Source organism: Oxyura jamaicensis, chromosome 4, assembly GCF_011077185.1.
Source record: "Oxyura jamaicensis isolate SHBP4307 breed ruddy duck chromosome 4, BPBGC_Ojam_1.0, whole genome shotgun sequence".
In the NCBI taxonomy this organism is placed as follows: Eukaryota; Metazoa; Chordata; class Aves; order Anseriformes; family Anatidae; genus Oxyura; species Oxyura jamaicensis.
The window spans coordinates 46,500,742-46,521,122 of NC_048896.1; the positions used below are offsets into that span (position 1 = coordinate 46,500,742).

The 20,381-nt window shown below is 35.5% G+C and overlaps 1 protein-coding gene across 1 annotated transcript in view; it reads left to right on the forward strand.

The window, feature by feature from the left end:
* CENPE (centromere protein E) overlaps positions 1 to 20,381 on the forward strand; it is a 34,716-nt gene that overhangs the window by 5,440 nt on the left and 8,895 nt on the right. The window contains exons 10-31 of the mRNA XM_035325847.1: positions 560 to 647; positions 832 to 958; positions 1,435 to 1,554; positions 2,913 to 3,071; positions 3,242 to 3,386; positions 3,634 to 3,731; positions 4,022 to 4,078; positions 4,158 to 4,325; positions 6,167 to 6,241; positions 6,500 to 6,628; positions 6,996 to 7,130; positions 7,703 to 7,880; positions 8,344 to 8,438; positions 9,669 to 9,983; positions 10,866 to 11,177; positions 11,383 to 11,541; positions 14,770 to 14,991; positions 15,848 to 16,006; positions 16,207 to 16,437; positions 17,640 to 17,777; positions 18,654 to 18,854; positions 18,937 to 19,083. Of these exons, the coding sequence (XP_035181738.1) occupies positions 560 to 647; positions 832 to 958; positions 1,435 to 1,554; positions 2,913 to 3,071; positions 3,242 to 3,386; positions 3,634 to 3,731; positions 4,022 to 4,078; positions 4,158 to 4,325; positions 6,167 to 6,241; positions 6,500 to 6,628; positions 6,996 to 7,130; positions 7,703 to 7,880; positions 8,344 to 8,438; positions 9,669 to 9,983; positions 10,866 to 11,177; positions 11,383 to 11,541; positions 14,770 to 14,991; positions 15,848 to 16,006; positions 16,207 to 16,437; positions 17,640 to 17,777; positions 18,654 to 18,854; positions 18,937 to 19,083 (3,458 nt within the window). The remainder of the gene's footprint in view (positions 1 to 559; positions 648 to 831; positions 959 to 1,434; positions 1,555 to 2,912; positions 3,072 to 3,241; positions 3,387 to 3,633; positions 3,732 to 4,021; positions 4,079 to 4,157; positions 4,326 to 6,166; positions 6,242 to 6,499; positions 6,629 to 6,995; positions 7,131 to 7,702; positions 7,881 to 8,343; positions 8,439 to 9,668; positions 9,984 to 10,865; positions 11,178 to 11,382; positions 11,542 to 14,769; positions 14,992 to 15,847; positions 16,007 to 16,206; positions 16,438 to 17,639; positions 17,778 to 18,653; positions 18,855 to 18,936; positions 19,084 to 20,381) is intronic.

Below are 20,381 nucleotides of genomic sequence, written 5' to 3' on the forward strand. Positions count from 1 at the left end.
GACTGTTATATATATAAAAAGCTCATATGGACTGTTATATATATAAAGCTGAAGAGTAAGTAGATAACTCACTGTGTTAACAATCAAGTTTAGTTAAAATGACAACATGAAGAACAAAAATGCCTTTACTTTTTTTTAAAAACAGCAATAATCTGAGAATAACACATGTTAATATCCTCTCTTAAAAGGTGTAACTACCCTGAAAGTTGAATCTAAGGCTGGTTTGGTACACTCAGATTCTGTTAATATTTTTTTTGCAAATGCCAAAATTAATTACGTGTCTAAATACAAAATAAACTTTGTAAACAAAATTTGCATTCCTCTGGCCCTGACTTACCTACTAAGTGAAGATTATTAATGCTCATTTGTGATAGACTTTGATTCATTTTGGTTATTCTAAAAGATTTGATGTTGGGTGCTGATGTGTCACAGTGCATGTTGCTACTTGAGATTTAACTCTGGACAATCCCTCTGAGCGTAACATAACACAACACCTCGACATGTTGAAAACGTATCTAAATATTTTTTATGCAAGAAAAAAATACTGTGTAATACCTAGGTCTCCGACTGAAAGAAGGCTGCAATATAAATCGGAGTTTGTTCATTCTGGGTCAAGTTATCAAAAAGCTTTGTGACGACCCTTCTGGGTAAGTGCTTGTGTTGACATACCTCTTTTAGGACAAGTCACTAATAAATTAAGAAGTTAAAACTCTTTATACATAAAATAGTATTTTATATAACTCTCCTAAATGTTCTGTCACCTTAAGAAAATACTGTTTTTTCATAGAAAAATGACTTTTCAATCCATTTTCTTTTTCATTTTCCCATCAGTTTCATAAATTACAGAGACAGCAAGCTGACTCGAATTCTACAGAACTCTCTTGGAGGAAATGCTAAGACGGTTATTATTTGTACAATTACTCCTGTTTCTTTTGATGAAACACTCAGTACTCTTCAGGTAAAACTTCTTGCCTGTTTTCAAGCATTATTCTGACTCTAGACTTTAATATTGATGGCTTGGGGTGGGGAAAAGAAATGTGACGGACAGGGGTCTTTAGTCACTTGAATCTTCTGAAGGTCCTCTGCACTTGGGACATGAAATGTGTTTATTTTGTACTCTGCATGTTTCTTCAGTCACATTGTTGTACTAGGTTGGCTAGCTAAAGCTTTTTGGCAGTTAGACAACATTTTAGACAGCTTCTACAAGAAGAGAGGGTAAATGAACTAGTGGTGAACTTTAGGCAGGATTGTCTTCCTTTTGGTGCTCTCTAGATCTTTATATTGGAAAATAATTAAGTGTGGTTTTGCTTAAGCACGTTTTTCCTTCATTCAACTGTTCCCTTAATTCTGTTGGAAAATAAGAGAAGAAAATAAGTCTCTTGATGTATTTGTTCTTTAACTGTTGTCTATGAGAGAATATGGTTGCTCTTCCAGTTTGCCAATACGGCCAAAAGAATGAAGAATACTCCAAAAGTCAATGAAGTACTTAATGATGATGCCCTCCTGAAGAGATGTCGCAAAGAAATTCTGGATTTGAAAAAGCAACTGGAGGAAGTATGTAATACATATACTAGAACTTACATATATGCACACAGGCATATATGTAGATAGACAGATATACACACACGCACACATATTCATTTGTATATTTATAATGGTAGCTTTTTGGAAACTGTTTTAAACCAAGACCGGTTAAATCTGGAGGGGTGGGGAAACCTTTTAAGCTGGTAATTGTTTTTTATATTCAGAGAATAGAAATTGAAAACATAAAGTGAAACATAAAGCAATGGATAATGACCAGCGTATCTGTGTGAAAACTAACGCTAAATGAGACCAACTGACTGACGAATATTTTTGTAGGTGAGAGAATTTGAGAAACTTACCGTACCTCATAGTACACTTCAATAGTGCTACAAATGAAAGCAATAATTAACTGACGCTCAATAACTTCTTGTATTACAATTAAAAGTTCCAAGTGAATTATTTCCTCCTTCCTAACTGATGTTCAGCCTAAGTTGCAATTGCATAAGAACAGTGGCAAAGTCTGTCATGTATAGGTTGAAGTTATGTTTTAAAAGTGGATGGCTGCAACTTCCCACCAAACAGTGTAGTCTCATTCGTCTTTCTCAAAAAAAAAAAAAACCTACAGTGTTGATGAGAATCCTGCAAGTGTTGTAAGAGAATGCATCATAATATGTAAAGCATAGGAAAATTGCAACTTCAGACATGATGCCTCTTTTGACGTTTTAAGTCAAAGCAATATTTGGGGGGGAGGGGCAGGAAGAGTTATAGGAAAACATTAAGGAAAAGAATTGGCTTAAAAAATTAATTTGAAGTATAGATTTCCACCTAGTGGTATGCTCATTATGTTATAACATAGTATGTAGTCAGGAAAATACTTCTATTAAGTACAGAAGAGCTTATCTCTAATACTTAGTTATCTCAAGATCACGATGGAGCTGTCAAATAACTAGTTACTGTAATGCAGTTCCTTTACAAAAGAATAAATTATCAGTACCCAAAATTTTGAGACATTGCATGCATTAGAGAAGCATATTGTTATGTGACAATTAAATCGTAGCTATGAAAGAGCTTCAGGCTCTGTAGAAAGGTGAACTTAAACTGTTATATTTGAAAGCGTGCTTTGTCTATCTCTATTTTTTTAAATTCCTAGAGAAGTCTGGAGCTATATTTTGCTTTTCTAAATGCTTAAATATACAGACTTTAAATAATAGGTCTACGGGTAAATTGTGGACTAAATTGTCAGTTGCTTTCTTAAAGATTAGAGACAATTCTTCCAGACTAAGAAGAATATATGTACGTGGTGTCATTTTTAAAGACTAATAATTCCTTATCTCTTGTAACAGTAGTTTGTACTCTTTATGTCATTATGATTAATCTTTTTGTGGAAGGTGTCACTGAAGACTCAAATTCACGCGATGGAAAAAGATCAATTGGCCCAGTTGCTGGAAGAAAAAAATTCTCTTCAAAAAGTGCAGGAGGATAGGATACGAAACTTAACTGAGATGCTGGTGACTTCTGCCTCGTTTTCATCAAAACAGAATATTAAAGTAAGAGCAGCTGTTATAGACCTTGTTTGTTAAATCTTACATGGAGTCATTGTGAAAATGAAGAATAACTTTGAGTTAAGCAGTCCTGAGTCTTCAGTTTTAATGTGCCCAGACCAATTGTAAATGTTTGTATCCAATTTTGACTTTTTTTTTTTTTTTTTTTTTTTTAGGCCAAGAAAAGAAGAAGAGTTACATGGGCTCCTGGTAAAATAAACCAGGAGAATGTGAATTATCTTGAAGACTTTGGAAAAGCAGCATTGACTGAAACAAAAAAAATGAAAGTGTCTCTATCTTCACTACCAGATGGAGAGGATTGTAAGTATCTTTGTGGGGTGGAAGGGGAACAAGAAAATCCTGCAAGGCAGCTTTGAAATGAAGACCTGAAAATGAGGAATAAGCCCTTAATTATAAATCTAAATTTATAGATTCAGAAATGCTACTTGCTGTGCTACATCATTGCCATTGAATGATTCTTTCTGATGTGATGAAATCTTTGACAGAACTCTTGATGTCTAGTTTAAAACTTACTCTCACTCTATTTTTAATGCGTCTTCCTTTTCAGCTACGTTTTTTGAGATTTCTGAACATGACAACCAATGTTTAACTGTTCTCGATCAAATTTCGGACATAGAGTGGACTGCTGGACCTAACATGAACTGGGTAACTTCATAATGTCTGCAGTTGGCCTTACATGGTGTATACACATTACATGCTTCTCAGTAAGGTCAGCCTTACTCTTCTTCAGGGCATCGACATTCTTTTTTTTTTGTGTCTAACTAGTTAAAAAGCAAGCCTCTGTCATCTCTGAAATTGTGGGATGTTTTTGTGGAGAATGGGCTAGTGAGCTTTGGTATTTAAACAGGACTAGCAGTGAAAAGACAAGCAACAAGGAATATAATACATTTGCTTCAGCTTGTAGATCAGTTAACTAAAAGTGATTCTTTTTCTAGACTCAGAAAGACTTTGAAGAATCTGTGCAACGCTGTGAAGTTTTAGCACTAGAAAAGGTAAGCCTGTCCATTATTGTCTTAAAAATAAGACCACAATTCCAATAACCTCTTCTAAAGTTTGTCATCCTTTTTTTAGGATCTTGCCGTAAATGAAGTCAATGTCCTACAAGTTAACTTCAATAACCTAGTATTAGAAAATGAACAGCTGAAATTAGAAATAAATGAAATGAAGGAGAAACTGAAGGAAAAGATAGAAATGGATGAATTTGAAGTGCTGGAAAAACAAACGCAAAAAGATCATGAGGTAAGGTGCACTGAACTACAGATAGATAAGAATTCTGTATACTCAAATGTTTTTGAGAGTTAAGTCAGTATACGTATACTTTGATGTTTATTCACATGTTGCACTCAACAGCAGAATGAAAGAATCCAGGATTTGAAATGGATTTCGTGTAAAGTTCATATTTAAATTTTGAATTTTAACTAGATGGAGTCTAGTTAAACGTATGTATATATTTGTGTGTATCCACACTATTTTTTGTGTGCATATATATGTAATATATGAATGGTCTAGATTTCTGCAAGAGATTCTCCATTTTCAATGTGTAATGAATGCGCTATTACTAAATACGCTATAGAATATTTTGAAGTTAGTGAAGTATGGCTTACTAAGCATACTTGTTCCTTGTATAGGACAGTTTAGTGAGTTACAAAAGTCAGAGCTGTCAGCATTGACTGTAAACATTGTTTAACTCAGTAATAATGCTGATGGTAACGTCTGTAAAAGGAAAAAATAATAGCTGTTTTGTGCTGCAAAGTCAGAAAATTCTATCTAGTGGATAATATGATATAGGACATACAGACTTTCAATTCCTTTCACCTCCTCGTGCTTTTTGTGGACATATACTTCTTTGTCCAAATGTCTGTTTTTTTTTCTATGCTCTAATTCTGTTACAAGTAATACATACTTATATTTAGGTATTACGTTCTAGTTGCCCAAGGGCTAGACTGTCAAATAAGTTACAGAAGGAAAAGAGACATTTGAGGTATTGAGACATGGATGTACTTTATTCCATTTCTTACCCAATACCTTTTCCAGAAGGAACTGATGGTTTGCTGTGTTGGCTGCACACTGCTTGTACACCCTAGGCTGTTTAAGATTCTCTTACCACTATGCTAAGGTTGAACTTAAGTTGCATCATTTTGCACTGTTTCAGGTTACAACTTAACAACCTCACCTATTATTTCTGTTCCCCACAAAGATCTATAGGTATAGTCTGAAGCCAACATTTAACAAATCCTGTTACACTTTTCCCTGAAAAACCTTTGTGTGTCTAATGACAAATAGTCTAAACTACCTTAAGTTGCAAGAACTGCTTTTTGAACAAATCATATCTTTAGATCCATATCTGAAGATACTCCCTAAAATGTAAGCATTTGATACCTGTGTAGCAAAGTAATTACAGCGTAAGTGACAGGTCACATACTTTACTAAGCACATGTAGTTGAAATCGTCAGTTTCAGCCAGCAGACACACAGTGGTAAACTGTACTGTGAATGATATAAAGTGACTTTTAACAGATAGTTTGATACTATTTCTACAGCTATCCTCTAATCTGAAAATTACAGGTTAGGTTTCCTCCTCCCTATACTTGTAGCTTTTCTCTCTAGTCTTCTACTTGTGCCTCCTTTCAGAGGATGTACCTTGAAGGTGTTCATGGCTTGCTTACTTCACCTCAGTTTTGACACTTTCTAATTCTTGTCATTGAATAGATTGTATCAAATAGCTGCACTATGTTGTAAAAAGCTTAACATGACCAATTTGAAGTTTCATATCTTACAGATTTGTGCATGAAATGTCTTTGATCACATTGCTTTCACTTCTTGAGCTGTTGCAGATTAAGTTGTATTTGAATTCTTTCAGTTTGCTGGGAAGCTGAAACAGAGCTTTGCATCTTATCTATCAGTTTGAAAGAGTGTAGCAACTTGCTTTGTACCTGTTTAAATACGTATATATGGTTTGCTAACTAATAGAAAAGAAAACATAAGGTAGACCTTGCTTATTTTCATGGCAATGGCAGCTAATACTATTGGTGTGGGCGCTTTCTAACCTCCCCTGCAATTTTGCTTCAATTTGCTCCACAGATAGAGCTAATGCATGAAATCACCAACCTAAAGAGTATAGTTTCAAATGCTGAAGTGTACAATGAAGAACTCGAGGTGAGTCTGTCTCATAAACTTGCATGCAGTAAGACTTTTATGGAACATTGATTAATGTTGATTACACTCTTATCTACTATGAACAGTCTAGACTTACATGGCTCTGGTTAGTCTTACCAGCTATAAAGAGGATATTTATAAACTTAGTAACGCTTATTACGTAAGACTGAGTTTTCTGATAGATTTCTACCTGAAAAAAAAATGAAACTAGGTTTTTCCTTTTTCTTTTTTTTTTCCCTTTTCTCCTGTAACTTTTAGGCAGAAATAATCTCCAAATTGGAACAGCTGAAAGAGAAGGATGACAAAATAAAGATATTACAGAATCGTGTGGAAGAATTGCAGAAAGCAGGAGTGGAAAAAAAGGATGCATCTTTTTCAGTTGTAAATATGAGTTTTCTTCTGGGGTTGAGAGGCTATGTTGGATTTTACTTTGTTGGGTATGGGTTAAACATAATTATAGCTTTAGTTTAGTTGAAATCTGATGGTAAGCAAATTAGCTATTTTTTAAAGCTTAAAACACTAATTTACTACATCAACAGTTCTCCTGCAAGCTTATTTTATACAGCAGTACTCTGGTAGTAAAGCTATGGGAAAAGCTGCACTTTATCCGAGCCCTGTCCTTCTACTGTTCCTTTTAGTTGGAGTAAGGAACCATATTCTCTAAGTCTCTTCTGTACTTTAACCATATTATAATGATCATGTTTGCTTTATTATGGCCTGTTTTAGCTTTTTTATTATTTTTCTTCTCTTTCAGAGAGATTCCGATAAACTAATTGAGGAAATTCAACAGCTGAATAAATCCCTCCTAGACAGTGAAACTATAGCCTTGGATGCCAAAAAAGAATCTGCTTTTCTCAGAACTGAAAATTTGGAGCTGAAGGAGAAAATGGCAAGTACTTGTTAAACTACTTTTTTTGCTGTACCAAATACAGCTGAGGTACTACTATTGTCTTACAATCAGTAAATACAAGATTTGGCTAGTGACTCATGCATCAAGCGATGTTTTCACAATGGAACTCATGGAAAACAGGGCTTAGGAGAAAGATGAAAAGATAATAGAGGCTTGCTGTGCAGGAGTAAGTGTTCAGTTTATCAGTATGGAGAGAACAAATGAATAGTCTCTGGGGGGTTCCTGGGACAGAAGACTCCAAGTCTGATTTTTACCAGGGAATAAAACAGTAAGATGAATCCAGAAAATTGGGATGGATCTTACTTTGAGCTTTGATGGAGTAAAAATGAAATGGGTAAAGTGGTTATGGTTCAACCTCTAATGTAAGGTACATTTTGGTCAGCACTCTAACAGGAATTAAGTTATTTAGCTGTGACTACTACTTCTGTTGTATTTGTCATGATCAAAGTTGTTCAGGGCAACAACAGGAAATGTGATGGATGCAAAGTTTAACTGTTAAGCAAGTAGGCTTGTATTTTGTGTGTGAACTGCATTGTTTTGTTTTCCTGAAGAATGAACTCTTAAATAACTACAAGCAAATGCAAAAGGATGTGGAACTCTATCGAAGTCAAATAGAAGCAGGAAAAGCCAGCTACAAAAAAATGCAAGCTGACTTGCAGAAAGAATTGCAGTCTGTATTTCAAGAAAACACAAGGTTAACTTCACTGATGGAGGGTAAAGTTCCAAAAGGTACTATTCAGTTTGAACTGGTGCTCTCTTCCCCTCCCTTGCTGCTTCTCCCTTTTCCCCATTGAGATGGGTGGTAGGGAAGATTTTGGCTCTTCTCCCAAATGTTTAGAGCATTTGTCAAGATAAAATATTTGTGTCTCTTATACTGCTGGCACATACCAACTACTTTAGCACTTTCTTAAATTATTTGGAAAACTGCGACTTCTAGAATGTTTTGTTTCACGCAAAGATAGTCATGTGAATGAAGACTATTGGTGAGAACCTATGATAAGCTGGATGTTCATCTAAGTGATGACCAAATTCAGACTAGTAGTTTCATCTTTTAATTTTTGATCATTACAAAATACACTTTTCTAGACTTGAACAAATATGACATTCAGAGTGCATTATACCTCTTCTGCTTAATTTAAAACCTGGTTTTCTTCTCTCACGCTTTCTAATCTAAATTTGTTCATTTTTCTAGATTTGCTTTCTGTTGTGGAGCTGGAAAAAAAGGCATCTGATGTAAAAGCAGAGCTAGAGAAAGCATTGGAAGAGAATTCACTCCTACAAAAACAAGTAAATCAGCTATCAGAATTTCAGTCTCTGCCAAATACTGTTGAGATACAGCAGAGAGAGGTAAACAAAAAAAATAATACTTTTTCTGGAGAAAAATTAATTTTCTGGAGCTGGGCTTATGTGTTCTTTATATTGTGCTTCACGAATTACACATTAGAATTTCCTATCCAATAGGCCTCTAAAGACAAAAGAACACAAAAGTAGTCTTGAATCAAGTAACATGAGATTTTTCAAAAAAAAAAAAGTCATAAAGCTGCTTTTCCTCAGGTATCTGATATTTACATTCAAGAAAAAATCAAAGATCACATGTTCAGTCATAAAGCCTGCTATAACTAATCAGTAATTTCTAGTACAAAGTTTGGTCATTATTTGATAACTGAATGCGTAGGTATTCACATATTGTCATTCACTGTTCTAAAACTGAATTTTTGTTTGTGAGGAGTAAATTTTAAGACATCTGGGTAGAAATGCTGGTTGACAAGTAGAAGATTTAACTCAAGTTTTCCACAATTTTCAAGGAAACTTGTTTCCTGGCAGGGCAGGGTTTAGTAAACTGTTTCCTATTGCATAAAAATCTTCAGACATTTGTAGCTTCAAGTTGTGGTGTGTGGTTTTGTTTCTGTTTGGTTTGTGTTTTGTTTTTTTTAAACCTCAAATACCTGCTGCTAAGTATATGAACTTACTTGCCCTGAGCCATTCTAATTTTGTCAAATCTCAATTGTAAATACTTAGCAGAAAGCTCCAAAAACTTCAGTGGCCTACTTCTGCAAATCACAGAATCACAGAATTGTAGAGGTTGGAAGGGACTTCGAGACGTCATCAGGTCCAACCCCCTTATATAATAAACCTTAATTAGATCTTAACTTTATAAAATTCATATCACAAATAAAATGTTGATACATCAGCATACTTACCCAGTTTAGAAACTATAGCTAGGAGTATTAATCCATTCTTATCTCAGATATATAGAAAAATAAAATACTCTGTAAATGTCTAAAAAAAATAATTTATTTGAACCCAATGGGGCTTGCTGTTATCCTTTTTATTTGAAGATTTGTTTGGGTTTTATTTTGTTGGGGGAGAATCTGGAAGTCTAGCACCATACTGCACTCTGTGTTTGCCTGTATTTGTTTCCTAAGATTGCATATGAACATGTGTTTTTTTTTTCATGATATAGCTGTGATAAATACTGACTTAGAAAATGCTGTTAATGTTTTCTTCTGTTGGCAGATTCTTGAAAAATGTGAGGAGCTACGCTTGCTGAAACTGGAAAGAGAAAAGCTGCTCTCTGAGGTAGCTGATAATGAAGTTAAACTTAAGTATATGACTGAAGAAATTGGAAAATCAAAGGAAGATCTTGCAGATGCACAGCTTAAATATGAAAACTCTGATCAGGAATATGTAGCACTTAAACAACTGCATGAAGAACTAGAACTAAAATACGTAGCTGCATCGGAGAGCAATGAACAAATGAAACTCCAAATAGAATATCTATCTAAAGAAGCAGAAGAGTCTAAAACAGCCTTGGATGATGTGAAATTAGAGGTCAGTGTCATCTTGATCCTTTAGACATGTAAGATACAAAGAATTCTTTCATAGTATTAAAATCACTTGGACAAGTGATCTTGAATGTATAAATAACATTGCAGTTGAAATTCTTGTAGTGTTGGTGGATATTACTTGTTCTTTGCCAGATGTACAAAGTCATAGGCTTATGCATCTCAATGGTCCTTCATGGGTAAAGAAACATATAGTTTACTCCAGGTTGTGTGTTCTCCTTCTGTACTCTAGTTTTAATTCTTCTTTTCCCATTCTTAAGTTTATTGTGCAAATTGTATTTATTTAAGTTTATTATTCAAATTCTATTTATTATGAAAATATATTTTACATATGTAGCTATGACTCTCTGAAATCGTAGAAACAAAGCTTTCTCCTCAGGGAACTGTTTAGGATTTTGCTTTAAAAGAAACAAAAGGGAAGATCTTTCAAACCAGAGAAAACCACTGCATTAATTGAGAAATATAAAGCCGGGGGCCCCCCCCGCGGGGATGTGTTTTAGAAGAAAAGGAAACAAAAGATGCATATATTTCTGACAAGCCTTTTGGTAGTGATATGGCTGTCATAATCAGCTATAGATTTGATTGCTTCCTAAGCTAGGCTACAATTTCACATGTGTTTCTTATGTTTTAGCAAGGCTTTTCCTGCTAAGGAGAAACCATCATAAGGTTTCCAGAAACAGATGCTTATTTAATGTGGGCAAGAATGTAAGTGGAGGCTTAAAGTGAAATAGTGGAACTTCTCTTCTTTTGTTGAAGAGTGAGAGGATGCTAGCTTTTCTAGGCTAATGTGAGTCTGTGAGAACATGTGTGTAACGTGCTGTTTTGCATTACAATGAAAGTGTCTGGTCTTTCCCTTTATAAACTAAAGCTCTCTAACAAAATGAAAGAATTGGAAGAAAAGACAGCAGAGCACGAACATCTTCTTGGTGTAAGAGAAGATCTTATTCAGACTCAGCAGAAGCTAAATGAAATGGAACAATTAAAAGAGCAAGAAAAGATCATGGCATCGAGATTGGAGGCCAAGGATTCAGAGATACAGGCAGTTCTTCAACAGCTTAGTGGATGTTGGGAAGAAATAAAAACTCTCACTCAGGAAAGAGATTACCTGAAACAAAAAGAGGAGTCTCTCCAAGCTGAGAAAGACCAGCTCAGTGAAGATATCAAGGACACTGTTTCCATGGTAGGAATTCTGCTTTTATTGAAGTGGACCATACGTATTAAGGGGAAAGAATGTAAGAACAATTATAAACAATATTGAAATACATAGGGGATTAGGAGAGTGGAGTTTTCTGTGTAGTTTTTTGTTTTTATTCAAGGAGTACTTACTAATGTGGCAAAACACGTTAGACTTTTCTCTTATGGATTTTCTTCCTTTTATTCTAAAGAACATTTTAGCGCATGAAGATCTGAGAAATGCACAGAGTGCTCTCAAGCAGTCCCAGGAAACTGTTAAGAAGTTGGAGAAAAGTATTTCTGAAAAAGAGTCTCAGATGCTGAGTGTTGAGGAGACACTAAGGAAAACCATTAGTGAACATGAAATACAGGTAAGATGATATGTAATCATTCAAGACTTAATTGTTAAAAGCATTTTCCAATATGTGAAAATGAGCCCGGTTAATGTCCTTGTGATCTCTTCTGCTTGCCCTTAAATTTCTACACCTTTGGTAGAAAGCGTGTGACAAAGTAGTACTGTCTTATCCAAGCCTTCACAGCCTGATGCTCTACAGAGAGATCAGCATCTGCTGATGTACACTAATAAAATCTGTGCTTAACTAGTGTGTTCCAGAACTGCCGACTGAGTGGTGACATTAGATGACAAATAGAAGAAGAGATGAGTTACCATAAGCTTTATGGTTTGTAACACTCAGGTCCCAATGGGAAGTCCTAGCAAGTAGTTGTAAATGGCAGCTGAGCTCCAAACACATAGCAGAAAGCTGATCCCATGTCTTCTTGCTTGTGTGCAACAACTTGCAAGGAAGGGTGCTGAGAATATTTTCTTGTGCAGTTGCTTCAGTGCCAATTTCTTTGGCAGGACAATCTGTAATATATGAGACTGGACTTTAGCCTGAAGTGTATCGGCTGCCAAACCCAGTAAGTCAGGGGTCATTAATTCAGTATTTGCATGTTTTTTTGTTTTGTTTTGAGCGGATGCATAAAAATAAGTGAATAGATTCACTCTTATTTGGCTTCTTTCTCCTAGACGTTTTCTAAATAAAATGTGGCCAGCTGCAGAAAAGATTGCTAAAAAGTTAACGTTTAAAACAGGTGACAGAAAGGCCAAAGGTTGTTCCATATTTTTTTCCTATTTTAATTACAGCAGTTTGATACTAGAAATGCTGTAGAAGAATGAATCGATTTTGAATTAACGGAAATGCTATCTTTGCTTGTCTTATAGTTATTGCAAATGACAGAAGAAATTAAAAATATCACATCAGAGAGAGACCAACTTGTTGAACAAAAAACAGAAAAAAACTGTAGTGAAAGCGATCAGCTTCAAGTGCTAAAGGAACAAATATTTTTCCTTACACAAGAGAACAATTCATTACAAGATAAGCTGGACAACTTACACCTGAAAAAAGAAGAGAATGGGGAAGGAACTCTGGTAAATAGTATACTAAGTTAGTAACAGAAAACCTACCTATTTAAACTTTACCTTGAGTGAAAACAATTTGCAAAACAAACCAGAGAAGGGTCCTTGACTGCAGACTCCACAATTTTTACTGTTTACCTGAAACGTATTCAACCTGTACAGTTGGATATGGACAACTAATAGTAGGATATGACAAACTTTGCTGTAAATAGAATTTTATCTTGTTATCTTGTTCTGTACAGAGACATAGTTGTGTAATTAAGTGGTTAAAGCTAAAAATTACTTATCTGGGAGGGGTGGTTCTGCTTTTTCAAAGCATAGAATTTTTTTTATTATTATTTTCCTGGCAATGTGTGTTAAGGGACTTCACAGCTAACATCTTCCATACTTGGGTATGCTGATTGTGTGAGTGGTTTTAACATAAATGTATATTTTAAGCTGTGTCTATAAAGTGTATGCATATACAAATATTTATGGGAGGGCAGACAAACTTTGAGGAAATAATTGTCTTGACACCATTATTATCTGCTCTCGAGAAAAGAAGTATGGACGAGATCTCTGTAGTGATCACTTTTTCTCAGGTTTAAACTATGGCCATGAAGTTCTGCTTCTGGCAACTTGTTTCAGAAGTCATCGTGTCAAATTGTACTTATACACATCTCTTTTTTTTCCAAGAAACTTGAATTACATATTGGATTCAGTCAAAGATACTTCTATGCAGAATTATAGGATTTAAAACATTCTATTTTACATTAATCAACTAGTCAAAGTCCAGATATGATTCTCTTAAAGTTACTTAGCTAGATGTCTTGATTTCTGTTTCTGTATAAAATAGGTATCTGAGACTCAAGAGAAGTCCATTGAGCAGGAAATACTACTTCTAAGAGAAGAGCTGAGCCAGACACAAAAGAAACTGCGTGAAATGGAAGAAATGAAAGCCAGTGAATCTAATGGGGAATCTGAAAAAATGGGGAGAACAGATTTTACTACAAAACTGCATGACTGTCAAGAAATGGGAACTCAGACAGAAAGAGGAGATGATGATGCAACTGGAGATGATAAAATGCAACTGGAAAATCTCCAAAATGAGAGAGACCAGCTGAGAAACACTGTACAGGAGACAATTAACATGGTAAGAACAACTGTCCTATTCCTTTAGGACAATAGCTTTAGTAAACTTGCATCTTAGTTTTTGGAAATGCTGTTCTGGCTGCAATGTACTTTAATTATTTTGTGTCCACAGAATTCAGCTGTGCAGGAAGAGTTGAGATACGCTCATAACTCTATCAGACAACAACAGGAGACCATTGTGGAACTGAAAGAAAGTATTTCAGAGAAAGAAAGTCAACTCCTGAAAGTGCAAGAGGTGTTGAAGGAAACAACTGAGCTGAAGCAGAAGGTCAGATGTAGTTTTGCAAATTAAATAAAATTTCTGTCATGACTGGGAAATCCGTGGCCTCTGCAGACTTCAGTTTGAAAGGGTTCAATAAATGTAGTAATAAAACTTAATTAAAAGCTTTTCGCTTTTTTTTCCTGTATTGCTTTTCGAAAGAAAATCATAAAAATAGAGGCAGTGAAAAGATGACCAAACTGCTATTTGACCTGTAAGCTACAACCCTTATAACAAAGCATGTGTTAGTACTGAAGGGTGGGTGGAGCATTAGACATCAATGCTGCTATTTGACTTCAATTTATTTTAAGTCTGAAACTTTAACGTTTCTCTAATAACGTGCTGTCTTTCAGCTATGTGACTCTGAAGATACTTGAGCAACTAAAAGGCAATTTAGTGCAGCAAGTTAAAAAACAAGCTATTTATAAACTTAGTGTCTACTTATTTTCATATCTGAAGCTACTGGGTCTTTAGAGAAAACATTAATGCTTGTTAGAATCAAGCCTATCTGCTGCAGATACAGTAATCAAAATTGTTTTCATCCTTTGCTTTCTACCTTAGTAAACTAATGGACGTGTCTTCTGTAAAATGATCCCATTATAAGAACACGTATAGATAGATAATGCTTGTGAAATGTGATTCAGTAGCACTTTTCTTATATCAACCTGATTACTGGGACAAATAAATAAATAAGACAAAGTAGTATGGTAATGTTTTCTCCAAACTAACAAATTACTTCCACCTGTACTGGAAATGATCAGCAGTATTAATAACAGATATTTGTTCTTTCAGCTCGCTGAAGTAACTGAAAACTTGACTCGTGTCTCTTCTGAGCATGATAGGCTACTTGCAGAAAAAGAACAGACTGAAAGAATAATGAATGAGCACGTCTGTCAGGAGCCTGAGAAAATTGCTCTACTTAATCAGGAGAAAGATGAACTACAGCAAATGGTTGAGGTCTCTAAAGCAGAAAGAGACCAGTTAGAGGCTGACTGTCAGGAAAGCAAGGAGAGAGTATGTATTAAAATCTCTTTAAATCTTTGTTTGAAATGCATGTTATGCTACTATATTACTTCAGTCATGAAACCTGTTCATTATCTCTTCCTTTCTTCATTTGTTCTCAGAAGCAGTAAACTAAATTTAGTTTACTAATCTAATCTGGATTTTGAAACTTGTTCCTTAATTTTCCTCACCACCCAGTTGGTCACTGTGCCCCTCTGGGTTTAGCCACAGTTGTTTGCTGCCTGATGGACAAACACAAGTTTCCGTTATGTTTTTCATCTTCAGTAGCTTTGCATTTAGCATGGAACAGCAAAGGTAATACAAGCTTACAGAAATCAAAGGGCTTAAGTCTTCTACCACTTCAGTCCAGAATAAATTGACAAAGAGAAAGCTAAACCTGGAAAAGAAATTATCTAATGCATTTCTCCTTCCTGATGTCTTATTCTTGGGGCAGAGTAGCACTTCAAGATTCCAAGTATTTGCATGAAACTGTGTTTATGTTGACACAGTATTTCAGACAAACTTAACCTGAGGTGTGGTCAACAAAAATGAAGCTAGCAAGTAGTTAACAGGAAGTCTGGTAAATCTTTCCTAAAAGATTTGCAGAGCTATTCATAAGAATTAAAAGCTTTCCTTTGAATTCGAGTAAACTTCAGAAAGAACCTCTGGTCTCTTTTAAGTATGTATAGACTAGCTATTCTAAAAACTAAAATCAGTTAACTAAGATCAGATCTTCAGAGTTGTAGATCTTGCTACAACACAACTTGACAAGATATTCCTTTAACTGGTGACAGTTGCCCAAGGAATTGTAAGTAAAATTTAAGAAAGACATACTGGGTGATCAGCCATGTAACACTTTGTTCTGCAGTTGTTAAAAGTTCTGACAGAAATGGAAAGTCTGCAGGAAGAGCTAAAGCATCATAAAGAGCAAGCTGATATTCAGAAGAACTTGCTAGCAGAAGGAGAAGAGAAACTGCAAAACACTGAAGAAAAACTAACTGAAGAAATAAACAAACTGAAAGAAAAGGCAAGTACGCTAACAAAAACAGCTCTTAAAACTGATTTAGAGAATGTCCCCTGAAGGACTGATTGGAATAACAGGTACCTAGCTATTTTAATTTGTAATGTTTTGCAGGTCTGATAGATGAGTTTTTGCTAGTAGACCGTGACATCCTGTTGATCAGTTGTATATGTTGATTTTATACTGTTTTTTTTATACTTTTGTAGATAGACGTGTTGAATGAGGACTTAAATCTGGTAACTAAGGAAAGGCAACAGCTGCTGGGAGAACTAAAAGAGAAGACTGAAAGTGAAAACAATAAAGACAATGAACTTCAACAACTAGAGAAACAACGTGATTTGTTAGCACAGGAGAGAGATCAGCTCCAGGAAATGCTGGAAGGTGTTCAAGCAGAGAAGAACAAACTGGAGGTTAACCTACAGAAGAGTGTTGATAAGGTGCTTTATCTTTTGATTAAAGTATAATAATGATAAGTGTTTAGGAGAGAAGGTTGGCTGATTCTCAAAGCTGTCTTGAAAAAATATCTTACAAGTATTAGTGTTATATGTACAAATTGAAGATACTGGTGTGCTTTTACTTCTGTCTTGTTTAATTGTATTAAGGATTTATGCAAAGATGTATTCTTTCAAAAAATCTGAGACTTCTTTATTTAGGAAGGAATGAAGAACCAGAAAACATGTATGTAACTACCAAAATGCTTAATGGGCATTTTTATGAATTTGGTGGTGTTTTGTAGTTGAGTTCCAAAGCTGACACTGAAACAGACAAATTCTCTACATGTCTTTATTTTGCTTCTGGATAAGGTGTAGCTTCATAACAGAGCCCTGGAACTGGTTGCCCATACTGGTTGTGGAGTGTCCTTCTATGGAGACAGTCAACACCTGCCTGGATGTGGTCCTCCACAACATGCTGTAGGCAACCCTGCCTGAGCAGGGGAGCTGGACTAGATGATCTCTAGAGTTCCCTTCCACCCTCAACCATTGTGACTTTGTGACGATTGAATTGGTTGGGTGGTGTCCATTGAGCAGCAGTCTTTGTTCAGATAAGGAGATCACCTCAGTGATCTGTAGTTGATTCAAATCTGTGGTAGGCAGAGAACCTTCTTACGTGTGCTACCAGTATTTTCCAATTCATCTATTTTAGTGTATCTGTTGCCTTGCTGTAAAACTTAAACTTCATTTGAAATTTGGAAATCTAATGAAAGAAATGCTAGTCCTGTAATAGCTAATCAAAGGTAATTTAAAAGCATTTTTGGCAACTGTCCGACTGAAAGTTGTTCCATGTTAGGTCTAGAATTTATTTTCTAGGTAGTTCTCAATGTGAACACCACTCATGTTATATCTCTGCTTTGTGTTCCTCATCTCTGAAACAGGGATTGCAGAAAATAAAGCATGTTTGTAGCTTACTTTGCATACTTCTTGACACTGAATACTGAGGATTTATTGATATTCTAATTTGGTAGGCTTTATTTAGGAGAAACGTTCAAAGACAAAATTTGCAACTTTTTAAACTAAAGCACCTTCTGTTTCTGTTAAGTATTTTGACTCTTATGAAATAATGAGTGGTCTTTTGTATTAGAAGTAGATTCATATAATATCTCAGTTTTGGTATGTTAAATTTCTTTTTATTTTCACTCCAGATCCTTGAAACAGAAAAGGAATTGAAGTGGCAGCAAGAACTCCTCAGCAATGAGAAGATCAAAGCTGAAGAAAGGGAAGAACATCTGTTAAAGGTTCAGAGGAGGTCAGAGATTCTAGAGGACAGCCTAACAAACAAGGTGAGGAGTTTTGGTTTTTAGCTAGGTATTCCATGATTGTTTTCTGATGTTTCATCCATGATGAGCTAAGTTCTTGCTCAAGACAAACCCTATTTAATTTTAAATTGTCAGACTATCACTTTTGTGTGACATAAGCATGAACATGAGAGAGGATTTTGTAAATATTTATTTAGTGATATTTAGAAGTGCCATCCTTGACTCATGTCAACCTTATAGCCAGCTGCTCCACTAGAATGGACACAGATTTGTCCAACTTGTACAGGTTTAATATGATGGTAACTCTGTATGTGTTCATTGAGACTTTAAAAGGCACCACATAGACTGTTTGAACTTAAGAAGGTTTTGAATCTTTGGTGCTTTGCACGCTTTCAAACTGTTATTCAGCAAATATTGCCACTTAGCTCTTCCCAGCTCAATCTTTCTGCAGTTTTCACTTCTTCACTTCTTTACTTTTCAACTGTCAAACTCTTCCTTTGTAGGTCAAACAGTATAACTGAGGATAGTTACACATACACAAGCTAGCGTATGTGTTATTGATCAAATGATTAGAACGGATAGATGGACAATGGAATTGTCTTTGTCTTTTGCTAGTTCTCCTATTTCTATTTTCTTGTAATGTAAATGCATTTTGACTGCTTCATGTTTTCCTCTTGCTTTAGTGGAAACCAGAGTTGACTGAAGTAGAGTTCTCTGGATGTAATGCTATTTCTTTTATCTATTTTTTCTGAGTGATTAGAAAACTGAAATTTATTTTTAAACTTCTCTTGCTGCTAATGTGAATTTTAGAATTACTGGAAATTGTGTTTGACGCAACTAATTTTACTACTTTGTAGTGAAGTGTACAAACGCATTTCTTGTTTATCTCCATCACTACAGATTCAGCAGTTAACTGAGACACTAAATAGTGTATCAAATGAAAAAGACCAGTTATTGGCTGAAAGAACGAATCATTCTTTTCAACTTAAAGAACAAATCTCGTCAATTAATGAAGAAAAAGACGAGCTACAGAAACTTCTTCAGGACATCAGGTCTGAGCGGGACCAGCTCAAGATGGAATTGCAAAAAAACTCTGAGATGGTTGGTGTTGCAAGTTGCATACCTAAGTTATGAGTAATTTATCTTCTTGAATGGTACTTAAATATACCTATATTTATTTTAGTATATCGAAACAAGTGCTAAACTGGAATGTGCTCTAAGTAAACTGAAGGAGAGAAGCCTGAGCGACATGTCTGTTCAAGTGGATGCACTGGATAATGCAGAACAGATGGATGATGACAGCCTGAAGGCAAAAACCTTGAAAATTAAGGTAGACTACCCTGCTTATGTAAGGGTACATGTTAAAATTTAGTACCACTTGTTCCGGAGCATAAACTTTGCTTCTATGCATAATGTGCTAATGGCATTGCATGTCTTGCTAAGATACTACAAACCGCGGGATTGGTTGGTTTGTGGTTGCTCTTCAGTGACAGTGCATCCTGTCCTGTGAGTGTTAAATTGAACTTCTCAATTGAGACATCTCCCTTGATTTACTGTCCATTCACCTATATCACCAATTAGTTTTTATTTGGAACTGCTTCATTGTTTGTTTGTTTGTTTGTTTTTCAAAATCCCTCAAGTCCTCTCTTCTGTGCATCCCCACCCCCAAAAGTAAACTGATTTCCATTGAATTGGTTTCACTAAATAGCTTCTCTCATAAGAAGTTCCTCTAATTCTTTGTTAATTAACAATCCTGAATGTTTTCTCATAAATGCAAGAGCCACTACTGAACTATCAAAAGCCTAAACCAGGTTTATGAAGGTATGAAATACTTTAGAGATTACCATCGTATTGCAGTCTGCACATCTGTGCAGCACAACCAGGCATCATTCTATACCTGCCAGAAGCACCCTGAGAGCGGCTTCAGTTAGCAGCAGAAGTGATAAAGGAACAAAAGTGAGAAATCAGTCACGTAGCTTTCTCCATTCACACTGTTTCTGTGCTATACCAGCAGTAGGAACTAATAACGAGGGAAGTAAAAAAAAAAAAAAAAAACAAAACTGCTGATAACCTTTTAATTGTAGTCTCCCATTCTGACTTGTAGCTGGGAGCTTTCCTAGTGGTCACTAGAGAGCTCCTACCTCTTTTGCTCCAACCTCTATTGTATAAACAATGAGCCTGAAACTCCTTTAGGGGAGGGGGGGGGGGAACTTAAATTACTTTGCTAAACCGATGTTAGCACAGCCTCTCTCACTACCTTATTAGTGTTTGTGGATGTGTGTTCATGTACCAGTACAAAAAAAAAAAGGATTCCATGGTTATGGGAATATATGCTAGAAAGTTAAACTACCCTGGGGGAGTTTCTTCTGTAAAATGTTACTGTCGCCACAGAAGTCATCACAATTGTACTCTTGAGACTAGCCGCTCATGGTTGTTGAAAACATTCTGGTTTGCTGTATAAAAGCTTTCTTTCCTTTTAATGTTGAAAAAACATTACTTCAGTGCACAAGATGGAGGGAAAACAGGTATTGTAATGAGAAAGATCTTGTCTGTTTCTGGTACAGGTACTACTGGCCAATGAATTTAGGCTTTTACACGTGCCTTAAAGTGTTATCTAGCTTCATATAT